Genomic DNA, 15,537 nt, shown 5'->3' with positions numbered 1-15,537 from the left:
ATGTATTTCTCCAAATATACATATAATATATGGAGAAAAACATAACATTGTTTAAATATAGAAAAAAATTATATATCTGAGAACTACATAACATGGATATATATGGGTTCTTTCTCACAATAACTCTACAAGACACACTTTAATCTTGTAGATATCACAGAACGGTCCTGTGATGAGGTACTGATGGATATAAAAAAAAAAAAAAAAAACTACTGTGGCTTTAAATATACTATACAATTCATGTCACTACTGACTGCATGATTATAATATATTTTCCAATGGATTCTTAACTGAATAAACCAAAACAAAATTTAAATAATTTATTTTCATTCAGTTTCAAACATTAAGTATTTTTTTAACCATTCACCAAAGAACATGGCGGAAATCACAAACAGGAAGAGAGCAAAACTTTACGAATCACAAGCAACAAAAGCACTGTAACAAAACATACATCTTGAAATATCGGCTAAACCAATACGTTTTTTAATTTAACAACCAGATTTCCATTACCATACATCCATACATATATCTTTTTTCACAATGGAATCATTAAAGACGTAAACACCCCTACAAAAGAAAACGCAGACAAAAACCAAGAGCTTGGTCACAAACATATACATAATGGGATTGTTTTGGTGGAGAGGTTCACCTGTTCACTCATCCAGGTGTCAATGGTCACGTTAAGTATCGGTACACCAATTTTTAGGCTTTATATTTTAGAGTCAGAATAGTCCCAGCTAAGAGAGATCGAATGTCATAGCCTAGCATGGCCTCAGCTAAGAGACATTTCGTTGTTTTTGACAAATTCCCAAATCCTACATTTAGAGAGTTAATCTATTTTGACCACCCGTCCCCTCGTTCGTGTGTTGGTCCGGAGGTCTAGCCAGCAATGCGGTAGTTAGCATGGACCTGGGGCCGAACGTCGCAAGCAAGTCGTAGGAGGTCGCCCAGTACCACCTCCCGGTTGCCACGGTAGCTGGCCTGGATGCCCTGCATGCGGCTCACGGTGTCGCGGTCAACTTCTACCGCACTGTTGCCGTGAGAACCCAGAGCCTAGACAAAAAAAAAAAGTTTTAATTCTGATCTGAATCCATCTTTAAAGGACCTTTATTTTGACAAGACTTACAGCAGCTTCCTTTGTTTTGAACTCCTTCTCCCTCTGGAGGCGGTACTGTTCAATCTCCGCCTGCGCCTCCTCTTTCGCCTGCTTCAGACGACGGTTCTTCCCTGTACAAACACATACACGCAGAATTAGACACCAATACACACCGACTATTACGCACAAGTGGTGTAGTCTATGTGACATGCAGGTATATCACACCATATATACCCACTTAAGAATGCAAAGCTGCTCAGAACTTTCACTTCAGCAATTTGTTTCTAAAATACTGTGTGGAGAGATATTGTGAGTAGGGCTGAAAGATAAAGGGAAATAATCGAATTGCGATTATTTAGATTGTGATTTAGTATGCGATTTCTCTTTTTAAAGTTCCTTATGTTTTGTATTATTCACTAAACAATAGGGCTGTAACGATACGCGTATCGAAACCGAAATCACGACACTCAAAGCCACAAACCTGTCTCGCGGTGTGAGAAGGCAGAAGCGCGATATGCCCTTTCTAACTCTCCGGTCAAATTGTCCGATTGAAATGTGCCAATAATTGTCTAAATAATAGTCTGCTGACAGCGCCCCTTCCTATCGATGCCGTAAGTATGCGACGAGATGCCCTCTCTGTGATGACAGCTCTCCGTGGCTACGGAGGATTGCATTTCTCCACAGCCGTCGAAGTCCTCAGATATGCGATATGAACGACATTTATCCTGAGTGGGCCAAGCGCGAAAAAAATTGCCTCTGTGATCCTGTCTCTATTGTTTTGTGTGATTTGACTGGCAGTTTGTCTGCTTATAGGTCGGAATGAAGCGGCCACCGATTATTGACAGGATGGGTACTATATTCTACCGGACTCGTTCGCTTCTTCACTAGACACACACGCTACCGCTCGCTCTCCTCGCTCGTCCACTCACTCGCTGACGTTACTCACACGCAAACGCACACTGCCAATCTCGCGCACACACATATGCTACTCGTAAAACTATGCCTCGTTATTGCGACGTTCATGTTAAGACGTTCATGTTTTTCCCCATCTATTGAAAGTTAGGCTATTAAACATGTTGCATTCTATACGGCCTGATTATGTCATTATTTAAGCTACATATCCTAATAAGAAGCGCTAATAAGGATATTTGACTAAACCAAGTTGAGGGTTTTTGCCTACCAGCAAAAAGCATCCTCCAACTGCAATCTTTGGTTATTTCTTTATTAATTTAACTATACTTTAATAGTATTCTTTCTGTTCAAATCTGTTCAGTGTTCCAAATTATTTGTTATTAAATGTTACATTAAGTTAATTGGTATACAAGTGTTGTTTCAATAAAATGCTTTTTAAATTTAAAAAAAACGTGGGATGTATCGAACCGTGGGTCAAAAATTGTGATACAAACCGAATCGTGAGTTTGTGTATCGTTACAGCCCTACTAAACAAGCAATAAATTATTCTATAGTATGACCAACACAACATTGGAATCAGTGAACATATAAACTGCTCGTTACTTTAGGCCAGGTCATTGAGTAGGGATGAATTGATATGACATCTATATTTAACTATTGAATTGTAAAGATGTGATTTTTGTAGAGCAGCCTTTGTGATTGCAAATCCCGTTCTATTACAACGCGATGCCGGTTTGATTTGATTAATTGTTTAGCCCTAATTATGACAAAACTAAAGCAAACGTTCCCTAATTGGAGCGAGCGAGTGACAGAGTGCGATGGTGATTGCGAGCTGAGCAGAGGAAAAGAGCCTTGTTGCTTGGCTTCCGAGGATGGGAGGAAACTGTACCTTTCTAATGTCCCAGCTTCAGGCTAACCACTATGCAACTTTAATGTCGGGGCCAACTTTGGCAGAAACTACGAGACTGGCCTTGACGATCTGTCCTGACTTGCCATCAAGTCGGTGGTCGACACAAGGGGGACTTGGAACATGCATGGGTAAACACTAGGGCTGAACGATTAGGGGAAATAATCTAATTGCGATTATTTCGACCAATACTGCTATTGCAGTTTAGTATGAGATTTCTTTTTAAAGTTCCTTATGTTTTGTATTATTCACTAAAGAAGCAATATATATCATTCTTTAGTATGATCAACACAACATTGGAAGCAGTCAACACATACAAACGGTTCCTTTAGGCTAGGCCTAGGTGTTGAGATTAATTGATTCACATTTTTATCCAACTATTGACATTTTTAATTGTAAAAGAATAAATATGAATCTTACTTATCTCCTGTCAGTAACAAGTCCCCCAAAAATACTTTTTATTTCCATCGTAGCCTTTGCAAATCACTTTCCATTACATCGCGATGTCAGTTCCAATTTGATTAATCTTTCAGCCCTAGTACACACATGAATACCCTTCTCTCTGAAAACCCTCCACACGTAGCAGGAACACGCCCACCCAGGTAGACTGGAGATCCGCAAGATATGTTTGTGTAACGGCTGCTGGATTTATCAAAACCTCCATGAACAGTGCCGGCATTTATACTGAAGCAAATGTTTCAAGCAGTTTCAAACCTGCAATGTTGTCTGTCAGACAAATTAACTGGTGGCTCCGGTAAATAGTTAAGCAGCAGTCTAACCAAATGGTTAGGGACAAATATCATGGGTTTGTGTCCGATTGCCAACATTGTAATCTAGATATCATCCGTCATGAGGAATGGGCCATTTGTTTGGGTTCATTCGTTCCTGGCCACACCCGCGTCAGGAGGAGTACAGTGCTCCTCACGTCAGGAGGAATATAGTGCTCCTCACGTCACGAGGAGTACAGTGCTCCCCACGTCACGAGAAATACAGTGCTCCCCCCGTCACGAGAAATACAGTGCTCCCCCCGTCACGACGAGTACAGTGCTCCCCACGTCACGAGGAGTCCAGTGCTCCCCACGTCACGAGGAATACAGTGCTCCCCACGTCACGAGGAATACAGTGCTCCCACGTCACGAGGAATACAGTGCTCCCCACGACACGAGGTATATAGTGCTCCCCCCGCAGTTCATCTGAGCGTTTAACAATCAATAATCAAAATACGACACAGGTTATCACCTTATTAAATCCCGTTATGACACGAATAAGTGTCTAATTCCTACGATTTTTTTGGCTGATTATTACGCGATGAAATTTGTACGGTATATATTCCGATATACCTTTGATTATCAGTAAATCTAGATACAAATGTTCCTATACATTACTCACTCTTGCGGGCCTCCGCCACCTTCTCAGCCGCTCTCTTCTCGGCCTGCAGCAGCTGCTGGATACCCTGCGATTGGCTCGCCATCTTCTCTATTTAATACAATGACGTAGAAGGTTGAAAACCATAGCATTGATAAATACATTAAGATAAGAACATCCTTGACGCCGTGAAGCCGGTAATAAAGTAAAGCTGTCGTTACCTTTGCGTTGAAGGGAGTAAAAACAGGAGAAACGTTGAAGGTCAGTGATGGTTTTATGCACTCGCCTCTCTGAAGCTCAAGTCAGCTGATCAGCACCACGTCACCTGATCGCATATAGAATCACGTGATCTCAGCGAGTGTCATGTGATCCGTTGTCCCGAGGTTTATCTTCGGGGAAAATAGTTATTTCACATTATCTTAGCCTCGTATTCCAGTCTCTCTCTTCGTACCAGTGGCGTCACTAGGCTGTTTTATTCGGGGCTAGCCCCGGATCTAATTTGATTAGCCCCGAATCTTTTTTGTTAAAAAAATAAAAAAATAAAAAATATATATTTTTAGATATTTTGCTGCATGCAGAGCCTGTGCCATATCCGCCCGTCGCACATGCTCCCATTTGTTAGGACTCTTGCGCAGGTTACTGCTCGGAATTTCTGTTCTACTGCTCAAGATTTTAAGCCATGAATTTATGAACTTGCATTGAAGAAAATATGTCAGTTTTCTGTGGGCTGTAAATAATAATAATAATACATTTTATTTATAATGCACTTTATATTCAAGAATCTCAAAGTGCTTCAGAGAAAAAAAATAACAAAAAACTATTAAAAGGGGAACCTCAAAGAAAGTTTAGCTAAATGCTCTTTTAAAGAGATGGGTTTTGAGGTTCCGTTTAAAAAGAGCTGTAGTCTGTGGAGCCCTCAGGTGGTCAGGGAGGGCGTTCCATAGTCTAGGGGCAGCAGCAGAAAAGGCCCGATCACCCATGGTGCCAGGCCCGGTTCCAGAACAGAATGCCTTGGGGTGCATCTGAGATTACAGGGGGTGCACCAGTACTATACTAAAACCAGCTACCCAGCTTCAGTTCAGACTTCGCTTTTTTACACACAGGCTTTTCCTACCATAGACAAGCACTTCTGCGTAGTTCTACTGACATGTTGGGACAACAAACAATTACTGTGCTTAAAAGATGGTATCATATCATGTCTTGTGATGTGGAGAACATTTCAGCCGAAACATTAGCTTATTGATATCTTAGATAGCTTTGAATATGAGATAGGTTTTTGAGGTGTAAAAAAGAACAGAATTCTACACAAAAAAAAAAACATGTGACTGCAATTCAAAAATAACGATTATTTTTTTTATAAATTGTGGCAGGATAAAAAAGAACAGAATTCTACACAAAAAAAAACATGTGACTGCAATTCAAAAATAACGATTATTAAGTGGCAATTGTACATTGCCACTTATAAATAAAACAGATTTTAGCTGAACAAGGAAAGAACACTTTCAGACTTTGAACTTTGAACAAAAAGTAATCATACTCTTAAAGTTAACACGATTGTAAATAAATGCAATAAAAAGAAATATGGGTTCTTATGAACATAATACATTTAATACATGTATTGGATATCCAACGGATATATAACTGTTGCTGCCGAAGAAGTTCAACGTCACTACCGCGCGCACCATAGATATACTATATGGGTGCGTGCATTTTGCACATGATGCCGGCCGGCGGCCAATCACAGCAGCGCTGATATAGAGCGACAACATTGCGACCTCGAGTGTGATATTGCTTTATACAACAGTTATACTAGTAAAATGTACTGTTAATAATAATAATTGACAATAGATTTTGATTTGTTTGTTTATTTAATCATACATAAATGCGGAGTGATTTTGTCAGTTTGGTGAACAGTCAGAGTGATGTTGGATGCTGATATCTCAACGGTATTTAATGGAAATTGTCACAGGTTTCATTACAATTTGTTTTGTGAGCAAGTATTTTATTATTTTTTATCATATTTATAAAAAAAATTATCTTTTTTATTTTTTTTCAATTGAGGGTGCAAACATTTTTTTGGGGGGTGCAATGCATGCTTATGCACCCCCGTAGAACCGGGCCTGGATGGAGCGATTGTTGTACTTCAGCAGCTGTGGGGCGAAGTACGTCAACATCGAACCTGATGTTGAGTGATGTTTGCCTGTTTGTAGCTAGGTACGGACCCGACGCATCTGGGGAAGAGCTGGGAGGCAGTGCAGAAACTCCACGAGACAGTAGAGACAGCTTAGCAGGTTGACCAGGGCATATTCCTCACCAGGATCACCGAAAAAAACGCCAGCAGTGACCAGAAAAATGTCACATCAGCTACTTGTTTTTAGCCGTTGTTATTAGCCATTACTAGGCCAATCTATGAGGTTAAATAGCATTTCCACTATAAAATGATGCAGAAAAGGCACAGATAGATGAATAAGAATCCACCAGAATGCAGGAAATTAAGTGTTTGACGCTCAAAAAATGTTTGGGAGCACCCCCATACCCCCACCTATAATTTGTCCCCGAAAATGTTGAAATGAACCTAGCCTATATGACCCTATACGCAGGTTGTATGCAATATATTCATAGATATTTTGTCTTTACTTTTTGTATTAAAAAGAAGGCATGTCAGTAAACTCCATGCCGGCCCTTAGTGTGATTATCACTTCATCATAGAGTGGCCCTTCGTGAAAATGAGTTTGACACCCCTGATATAGGTAATGTAAGGTCTGTCTCACTCCAAAAATGTGCATGTGCAATAAAGTATACAACAAAATTTGCCACACGCGCACTGTCCTATTCCCTCTTGGGCTAAGCCCCAGATGTTTCAGAAACCTAGAAACGCCCCTGCTTCGTACCACACTCATGTGCACCTTTAAAGAACAGATTTTTTAATAATAATGTGTAATAATCGATGTAATGGTATAACAGTAATCGTTTGTGTTTCTCTATCAAATGTGTATACCTGTGTATATGTTTGTATATATATACTATATGACTACTACTATATATGACTACTGTATAATGTGGTCCTTATAGTTTCCTTTCCATCGTTTTCGGTAACTGGTAACCGTTGGATGTGTTTGTAAGTTGGGAGAGTGACACCTTTTCTAGTTCTGATTAATAATGTCTTCAATAAAATTTGCCATGTTCAAATTTGTTCCGTATTGCAATCCCCTTTCAATCCCTAGCAGGAATCATTATGGGAGAACCTTTTTTGAGATGTTCCCTAACCAGAGACGGTTCAAAGCCGGCGTTTATCAAAATACCATGTCTCTGAACGCTGATACAGTCTCCAAATTGAAGTCCAGATGGGAAGAGGAACTGAGTCTACCCAGACTCCAATCCCAAATGCAATCGTTGCGGTAGTCTACAGGCGGACCTCACGCGTATGTTCACACGTGTTCCCCTATTGGTCCCATCTTTGATGTAATACAACATTGCTAAAGAATAATGTACAACCCTGCCCGTTACTGGCTATTTTCGGTGTAGGCCTATCTACCGAACCCCTCCCTTGCACCTCCAATGAGGCTGACATGATGGCTTTTGCATCGCTACTGGTCAGGTGGAGAATTCTCCGAAGCTGGAAGATCCTAATTCTCTGCCTAGCTAGCCTACATAGGCCTATGTGATGTATTTTCTGCGTTTAGAGAAAATCAAGTTTATAGTAATAGGGTCTACCAAGCGATTTTTATAAAGTGGCCACCCTTGATTCATACTTCAGAAACGTTTTATCTGCTCTCCCCTCGGACTGAGTGCATACCTCATTGTATGGGGGTGTTGTTCTGTGGCTGATTTCTGAACACTGTGCCCCCTGAACCCATGTCCACACACTAGCAGGCTTTAGTAGAGGTGCTCTGGTTTCTGTATTGCGTTGGTATACGTGTATGCATTCTTTTTTTATTCTGTACTGTACATTATTTTTTATTTATTTATTTTATTTTAACAATGTGATGTGTTTCAATGTTGTTTGTTTTTCTTCCCTGAAGGGTTGGGTGGGATGGATGGGTGGGCTGGTAAACTGGTAAAATGTAGGTGGTGACATGTTAACCTGGAATTGTACATTCAAATATTCATTGTTTGAATGTACTTCCAAAAAGATATTTAAAAAAAAAAGAGGTTGGAGAATGCTTGTTCAGCCTCAGGAGTACAAGCGAACGGGATAGCATTTGAGGCAATTCTTGTGAAGGAGCATCTATCCTTCTGTAATTCCTGATGAAGAATGTCCTTCACCAAGGTATGAAAAACAGCGGGCGTATTAGTGGGCCAAATGGCATAACCAAGTACTAAATGGCTGTAACGGGTGTTAAAAGCCATCTTCAACTTGTCTCCCCCCTTATCTGGACCAGGTGGAAGGCTTTTTGAAGAGCTTTCTCCCTTTTGGTACTCAAAAGCAGCGCTGATCAGAGGCAGAGGATTCTTGTTCTACACTGATTGTTCTGACCTCAGAGATCAAGGGCGGAGGGTTTTATCAATTAAATTAAATTAAATTAAATTAAATTAAATTAAATTAAATTCAATTCAATTCAATTCAATTGTATTTGTATAGCCCTTAATCACCATTCCAGTCTCAAAGGACTTAACAGGCCAAATATTAATGACACCCCCCCTTTACCCAAGCCCCCACAAGGGCAAGAAAAAACTCCCTTGAAATTAGCAAGGAAGAAATCTTGAGAAGAAACGCATAGTAGGGGATCCCTTCTTCCAGGGATGGTCAGGAGTGCAATGGGTGCCATAATTGACATACAGGTAAATACATGCACATCATAATAAATTGTTGATGTGGTGCTGCCCGGTTAACCATGAGGAGAGTCCAGGCATCCAGTCCAGTCAATGCAACACGCTAGAACAGACCGAATAGTGAATTAGAACAGAAAGGTACATACTGGAAATGTATATTGTATGAACAAAAGCACAAAGAAATACAGAGTGGTCTTCACATCGCATCTGTGTGGTTTTCACACTATGTTCCAAATGCAAGATTGTAGAGGTGCGTTTTGAGCTTTCCTTTGAATAGCTCCACAGAGTCAGCCGCCCTGATCTGAACCTATGTGAGTAATAGAGAAGAAAATATTTAAAATATTTATGCAAGTGCCTGTATGCATCGCCTTCACATGGTTTTGCAAAGCTGTACATGTCTTAAAGATATTGATGTGGATGTGTCCAACATTGTCATATATTCTCGTTTTTTACATTTCTCACAGCAAATATGTTTTTGAATGAGTTTCTGAAAATAGGGTTTTAAGATCGGACATATGTAATTATAATTTGTAAGCCCATGTTGCAAATATAACAACAAAAAAAACATTTAAAATGTTGATGCATCATTGTGGACTATATGGAAATAATACAATTCCAGGTCTTCTGGAAATGTTTTTTGTCACTGTGTCATAATTCAGCTTAATTTTTAATATATTGTTGCATTAACGAGAAAATGTCAAACTGGCACTGCATGTTGAAAAGGTTGCTGACCCCTGAGATAGACAGTTGTGATTGGCCCGACCTGGGCCCGGTCGGCAGTTATCAGTTTGAACAGGAGGGGGGGCTATAGATATGCCAGAGCAAATTAAACATGAGCTCCCAGATTCCTCATGTTCCCTGGCTAGCCGAAAACCTCAGCTCGAGCTACGGGAGGAACGTCATTGTCAGGCTGAGCCAATGAAAGGGAGAGCAGGGAGGGGTCACGTCTCCTCAATCCTAGGGAAATGATTGCGAGGGGTCAAGGGTCAAAGTGAAGGAAAACAGGAGGAATAATTGGCAAGAAGAGAAGATAGCGGAATAAACAAAAAGAACTGAACAGAAGAAAGAAAAGGAAAAGTAAGCCGGCCCCGTGCTAGCAGCTAGCTGTGTTGTGCTGGTTGTCGGGTTGGGGTTAGGGATCTTTGTAGAGCAGGAGGACCGTGTTGTCGGCCGCTGACTGCACCTCCCTTCCTCCGGGATACAGGAGGTGGAGGCTAAGCTAAGGTGTAGCACCGATATGGGACACCGGAGGGGTGGAGAATAGGCAACGGTGTAGAACATATATGCTAGACTAAACAAATGAAAGCTGGACGAAGGTGTCTGCTATGTAAAGGACAGCGCCGAGCTAAAATAGATGTGAACCTCGGGTTTTTTCTTCAAGATCCGTTAGCGGGGCGCTAGTTAGCTGTCATCAAGGGTGGACTGACTGGAGTCGGTTTAATTTGTAAGCTCCAGACCGTTTAGTTAATTATAACATCACAGTTTTAACGTTATATTGTATACCTCATTTGTATAATATTATATATTTATTATTTTATTGTATAATATACTTGGGGTTAACTGCTGTGCTAACTATGCTAACTCCCCTAGTAGCTGAATGCTGATGTCAACAATGTTATTCACTGATAACCTCGTCTGATTTGATACACCGGTATTACGTGATATTATTTAAACTATCACTGAAAAAACGAATACAAATATATAAAGGGTTTGCTATTAACTGTAAATCAACCATAAGCCAAGAGCAAGCTTTTGGACTCACAAACTTTCTGTGAGTCTGTCGACTTTCTATACGCAATCAAGTTTCATGCCATCTGCTAGGTTATAGTATAAGTATCTATGATTGATTATTTTATCATGTATTATTACTCCTGTACTATTTTAGTTAAGGGTTTAGTAAATGTAAAATCTGATCAGTATATATATACCAAAGCACTTCATTATGGCTGCACATATTGTCACATTTAATGATAAAGACTATTAATCGACTGCTTTTACGAAGATTATACATTAGCATTGTTATTGTTATCTATTTACCTATTCATACACATTCACCACAATTAATATCACTTAATACTGGTTTATATCCTAACCACATGCTTTCAATTTACTCTATTAATTTGGCAGATGCTTTAATCCAAAGTGTAATTTTTTTGTAGATTGTGTCAACAAATTGTCAAAAAGTAATGGTGTCTCTCTCTCCCCCCACAGGCCAAGCCATGTCGCACCTGACCTCACTCACCCATGCTCTAGCTACCTAGCCTGCACTAAGGCTAGCAGGCTTAATTAGGCTGTGTTTTGTGTGAGAGTGTGTGTGTGTGTGTGTCTGTGTGTGGAAGGAACAAGGAGAAAATGGGATTCGGAAAAGATCTTCGGAATTCCCATGAAGGCCTCCTTAAACTCCAGGACTGGGAGCTGAAGGTAGGCCAGGGAGCTGAGGGAGCGGTGGTTGGCTGAGGGGATGTGATTCTGAAGGTGGGCTTGGGAGCTGAGGGTGGGGTGGGGAGCTGAAGGTGGTTGGCTGAAGGTGGGGTGGGGAGTTGGGATCTGAAGGACATGGTGCTTTATTGAATTGCCCCCCTAACCACCAGTGGTGGGGTAAGCGCCTAACCACTGGTGGATTCTAACAAACACTAAACAACCACACGAGGTGTGGTATTTAGCTGTGTAGCGTTCCATGGCGTGGCGTGGAGTGGCGCTTTTGGGCGTTCCGTGGCGTGGCGTCTCTGTGCGCGGCGTTACGGTGCGTGGTGTTTCGGCGTTCCGGTACGTGGCGTTCCGGTGCGTGGCGTTCCGGTGCGTGGCGTTCTGGTGCGTGGCGTTCCGGTGTGTGGTGTTCCGGTTTGGGTGTTCCGGTGCGTGGCGTTCCGGTGCGTGGCGTTCCGGTGCGTGGTGTTCCGGTGTGTGGCGTTCCGGTGCGTGGTGTTCCGGTTTGGGCGTTCCGGTACCTGGCGTTCCGGTACGTGGCGTTCCGGTGCGTGGCGTTCTGGTGTGTGGCGTTCCGGTGCGTGGTGTTCTGGTGAGTGGTGTTCTGGTCGTTGGCGTTCCGGTGTGTGGCGTTCCGGTGCGTGGCGTTCCGGTGCGTGGCGTTCTGGTGTGTGGTGTTCCGGTTTTGGCGTTCAGGTACGTGTCGTTCCGGTGCGAGGCGTTCTGGTGTGTGGCGTTCCGGTGCGTGCTGTTCTGGTGCGTGGTGTTCTGGTGCGTGGCGTTCTGGTGCGTGGCGTTCCGGTGCGTGGCGTTCCGGTGCGTGGCGTTCCGGTGCGTGGCGTTCCGGTGCGTGGTGGTCCGGTTTGGGCGTTCCGGTACGTGTCGTTCTGGTGTGTGGCGTTCCGGTGTGTGGCGTTTCGGTTTGGGCGTTCCGGTGCGTGGCTTTTCGGTGATTGCCGTTTCGGTGCGTAGTGTCTCGGTGCGTGGCGTTCCGTCGAGCTTATTATTTATTTGTCAGGGACAATGCAGCGCACATTATTACGTACACGATCACAGTCAATTCCATAACAATGAGTTGTAGATGTGTTGCATAGAAGGTTTCTAGCCAGTTGGATAATTTGTAACCCCAGTCCCTGGTCACACCTTTCTCAAAAAGATAATCCAAATATAATTTCTAAAATAGCTACATAGTGTGATTACACAGTCATGAGTTAGTACATTACATGAGCAGGGCACTGAATGCATGTGTGTATGAACCCTAAAGACATAAGGAGCATCACAAAACAGCACATCACATGAATAACGCCATGCTTAGGTGTGTGGTGTTCCGTGGCGTGGCGTGTCATTTTTGGGTGTTCCGCGGCGTGGCGTTCCGGTGTGTGGCGTCTCTGTGCGTTGCGTGGCGTTTCTGTCTGTGGCGTCTCTAGGCGTGGCGTTCTGGTACGTGGCGTTCTGGTGTGTGGTGTTCCGGTTTTGGCGTTCAGGTACGTGTCGTTCCGGTGCGAGGCGTTCTGGTGTGTGGCGTTCCGGTGCGTGCTGTTCTGGTGCGTGGTGTTCTGGTGCGTGGCGTTCTGGTGCGTGGCGTTCCGGTGCGTGGCGTTCCGGTGCGTGGCGTTCCGGTGCGTGGCGTTCCGGTGCGTGGTGGTCCGGTTTGGGCGTTCCGGTACGTGTCGTTCCGGTGCGTGGCGTTCCGGTGCGTGGCGTTCTGGTGTGTGGTGTTCCGGTTTTGGCGTTCAGGTACGTGTCGTTCCGGTGCGAGGCGTTCTGGTGTGTGGCGTTCCGGTGCGTGCTGTTCTGGTGCGTGGTGTTCTGGTGCGTGGCGTTCTGGTGCGTGGCGTTCCGGTGCGTGGCGTTCCGGTGCGTGGCGTTCCGGTGCGTGGCGTTCCGGTGCGTGGTGGTCCGGTTTGGGCGTTCCGGTACGTGTCGTTCTGGTGTGTGGCGTTCCGGTGTGTGGCGTTTCGGTTTGGGCGTTCCGGTGCGTGGCTTTTCGGTGATTGCCGTTTCGGTGCGTAGTGTCTCGGTGCGTGGCGTTCCGTCGAGCTTATTATTTATTTGTCTGGGACAATGCAGCGCACATTATTACGTACACGATCACAGTCAATTCCATAACAATGAGTTGTAGATGTGTTGCATAGAAGGTTTCTAGCCAGTTGGATAATTTGTAACCCCAGTCCCTGGTCACACCTTTCTCAAAAAGATAATCCAAATATAATTTCTAAAATAGCTACATAGTGTGATTACACAGTCATGAGTTAGTACATTACATGAGCAGGGCACTGAATGCATGTGTGTATGAACCCTAAAGACATAAGGAGCATCACAAAACAGCACATCACATGAATAACGCCATGCTTAGGTGTGTGGTGTTCCGTGGCGTGGCGTGTCATTTTTGGGTGTTCCGCGGCGTGGCGTTCCGGTGTGTGGCGTCTCTGTGCGTTGCGTGGCGTTTCTGTCTGTGGCGTCTCTAGGCGTGGCGTTCTGGTACGTGGCGTTCTGGTACGTGGCGTTCTGGTACGTGGCGTCTCTAGGCGTGGCGTTCCGGTGTGTGGCGTTCTGGTACGTGGCATTCTGGTACGTGCCGTCTCTAGGCGTGGCCTTCTGGTACGTGGCGTTCTGGTACGTGGCGTCTCTAGGCGTGGCGTTCCGGTGTGTGACGTTCTGGTACGTGGCGTTCCGGTGAGTGGCGTCTCTAAGCGTGGCGTTCCGGTGCGTGGCGTTCCGGTGCGTGGCGTTCCGAAGGGTGGCGTTCTGTTGCATGGCATTGCCTTTTGGTGTGGTGTGGTGTTTTGTGTGTTTCTGTGTGTGGCGTTTCTGTGCGTGACGTTTCTGTGAATGGCGTTTCGATGCGTGACGTTCAAGTGTGTTACATTCCTTTTCGTGGCGTTTCTGTCCCTGGCTTTTCTGTGCATGACTTTTCTGTGAATTGCGTTTCTGTGCGTGGTTTACCGATGCGTGGCATTCCGATGCGTGGCGTTCCGATGCGTGACATTCCGTTGCGTGGCGTTTCTGTGCCTGGCGTTCCGATGTGTGGTTTACCGATGCGTGGCGTTCCGATGCGTGACATTCCGTTACGTGGCGTTTCTGTGCGTGGCGTTTCTGTGCGTGGCGTTTCTGTGCGTGGCATTCCGGTTCGTGGCATTCAGTTGCATGGCGTTGCAATGGCATGGCCTTTTGGTGTGTGTTGTGTCGTTTGCGTGGAGTTCTGTGGCGTGGTGTTGCGTGGGGTTCCGTGGCTTGGCGTTTCGGTGCGTGGTGTGGCATTCCGTGATGTGCGATAATTCACCAACGGCTACGTTTTACCACAAACTGCTAGGTCTAACCACTCAATTTTTAGGGCTAATTGCTAACCCTACCTGCTAAATAACATAACAACAATTTAGCTATGTATCTTTTTATAGTTTTTTGCTAACTTAACTTTCTTAACGTTTCAAATTCATGGTTAGAATACATAGTAATCTGTGTTTATTGTAAGGACTAAACCACGGAGAAAAGCCAAGAGTGCTTTGTTCTGCCAAATATCAGTTACAAACTGTGATTCAATGTTTGTTACTTTAATTTATAACCTTTTTTTGTTTTCGTTTTTTTTTTAATTGTCTCAACCTACTCAAAACATTTTGCGATGTCATGATAACATCTCGTCTATAGTTCTATTTGGCCTTTGTTGAAGTTGGATTTGTAGCGCATTGATTTGGAACTGTTAAAAGGCACAGTGTTGCGTTATTTAAAGAGGATGGAAACCCATGCTTTGGTATACATAAGTTATAAACATTTTAGAGGTCTTTTCAAAATGACCTTCATCTTACAGTCACTTCCTGTCTCTGTCAACCATTTCCCGTCCCCAACCGACTAACCCCGTGGCTCTCATGTCTCGGTCCTATCAGCTGCTTGAGACGGTGAAGCGCTTCATGACGCTGCGTGTGAAGAGTGACAAGGAGTATGCCGCCATGCTGCTCAATCTGAGCCGGCAGACAGAGAACCAGAACCCGGACTACAGCAGCACTGTCAGCCAGGTGAGAACACTGTCAGCCAGGTGAGAACTCTGTCAGCCAGGTGAGAA

The 15,537-nt window shown here is 43.8% G+C and overlaps 2 protein-coding genes across 6 annotated transcripts in view; one reads left to right on the top strand and one right to left on the bottom strand.

The window, feature by feature from the left end:
* Positions 1-305: 305 nt before the first annotated feature.
* atp6v1g1 (ATPase H+ transporting V1 subunit G1) lies at positions 306-4,620 on the bottom strand. The gene is made up of 4 exons (XM_030342045.1): positions 4,502-4,620; positions 4,305-4,391; positions 1,127-1,227; positions 306-1,053 (listed from the first exon to the last, which is right to left on the bottom strand). The coding sequence occupies exons 2-4, from the start codon at positions 4,384-4,386 to the stop codon at positions 880-882; spliced, it is 357 nt and encodes a 118-aa protein (XP_030197905.1). The 5' UTR covers positions 4,387-4,391; positions 4,502-4,620; the 3' UTR covers positions 306-879.
* A 5,252-nt stretch (positions 4,621-9,872) lies between these two features.
* Positions 9,873-15,537, top strand: part of fer (fer (fps/fes related) tyrosine kinase) — a 32,323-nt gene continuing 26,658 nt past the window's right edge. Inside the window, exons 1-3 of one of the 5 annotated variants that reach the window (XM_030341588.1) lie at positions 9,873-10,130; positions 11,265-11,474; positions 15,362-15,490. In XM_030341588.1, the coding sequence (XP_030197448.1) occupies positions 11,406-11,474; positions 15,362-15,490 (198 nt within the window). In that variant the 5' untranslated portion in view covers positions 9,873-10,130; positions 11,265-11,405. Of the gene's footprint in view, positions 10,131-10,156; positions 10,498-10,805; positions 10,825-11,264; positions 11,475-15,361; positions 15,491-15,537 lie in introns of those variants that run through there. The other 4 variants (XM_030341587.1, XM_030341584.1, XM_030341585.1 and 1 more) reach the window with 4 other exon arrangements.

The sequence above is a fragment of the Gadus morhua genome, chromosome 19 (genome assembly GCF_902167405.1).
Source record: "Gadus morhua chromosome 19, gadMor3.0, whole genome shotgun sequence".
NCBI lineage: Eukaryota > Metazoa > Chordata > Actinopteri > Gadiformes > Gadidae > Gadus > Gadus morhua.
Note: the sequence above shows the minus strand (reverse complement) of the source record. Positions and strands in the feature narration are given on the sequence as shown.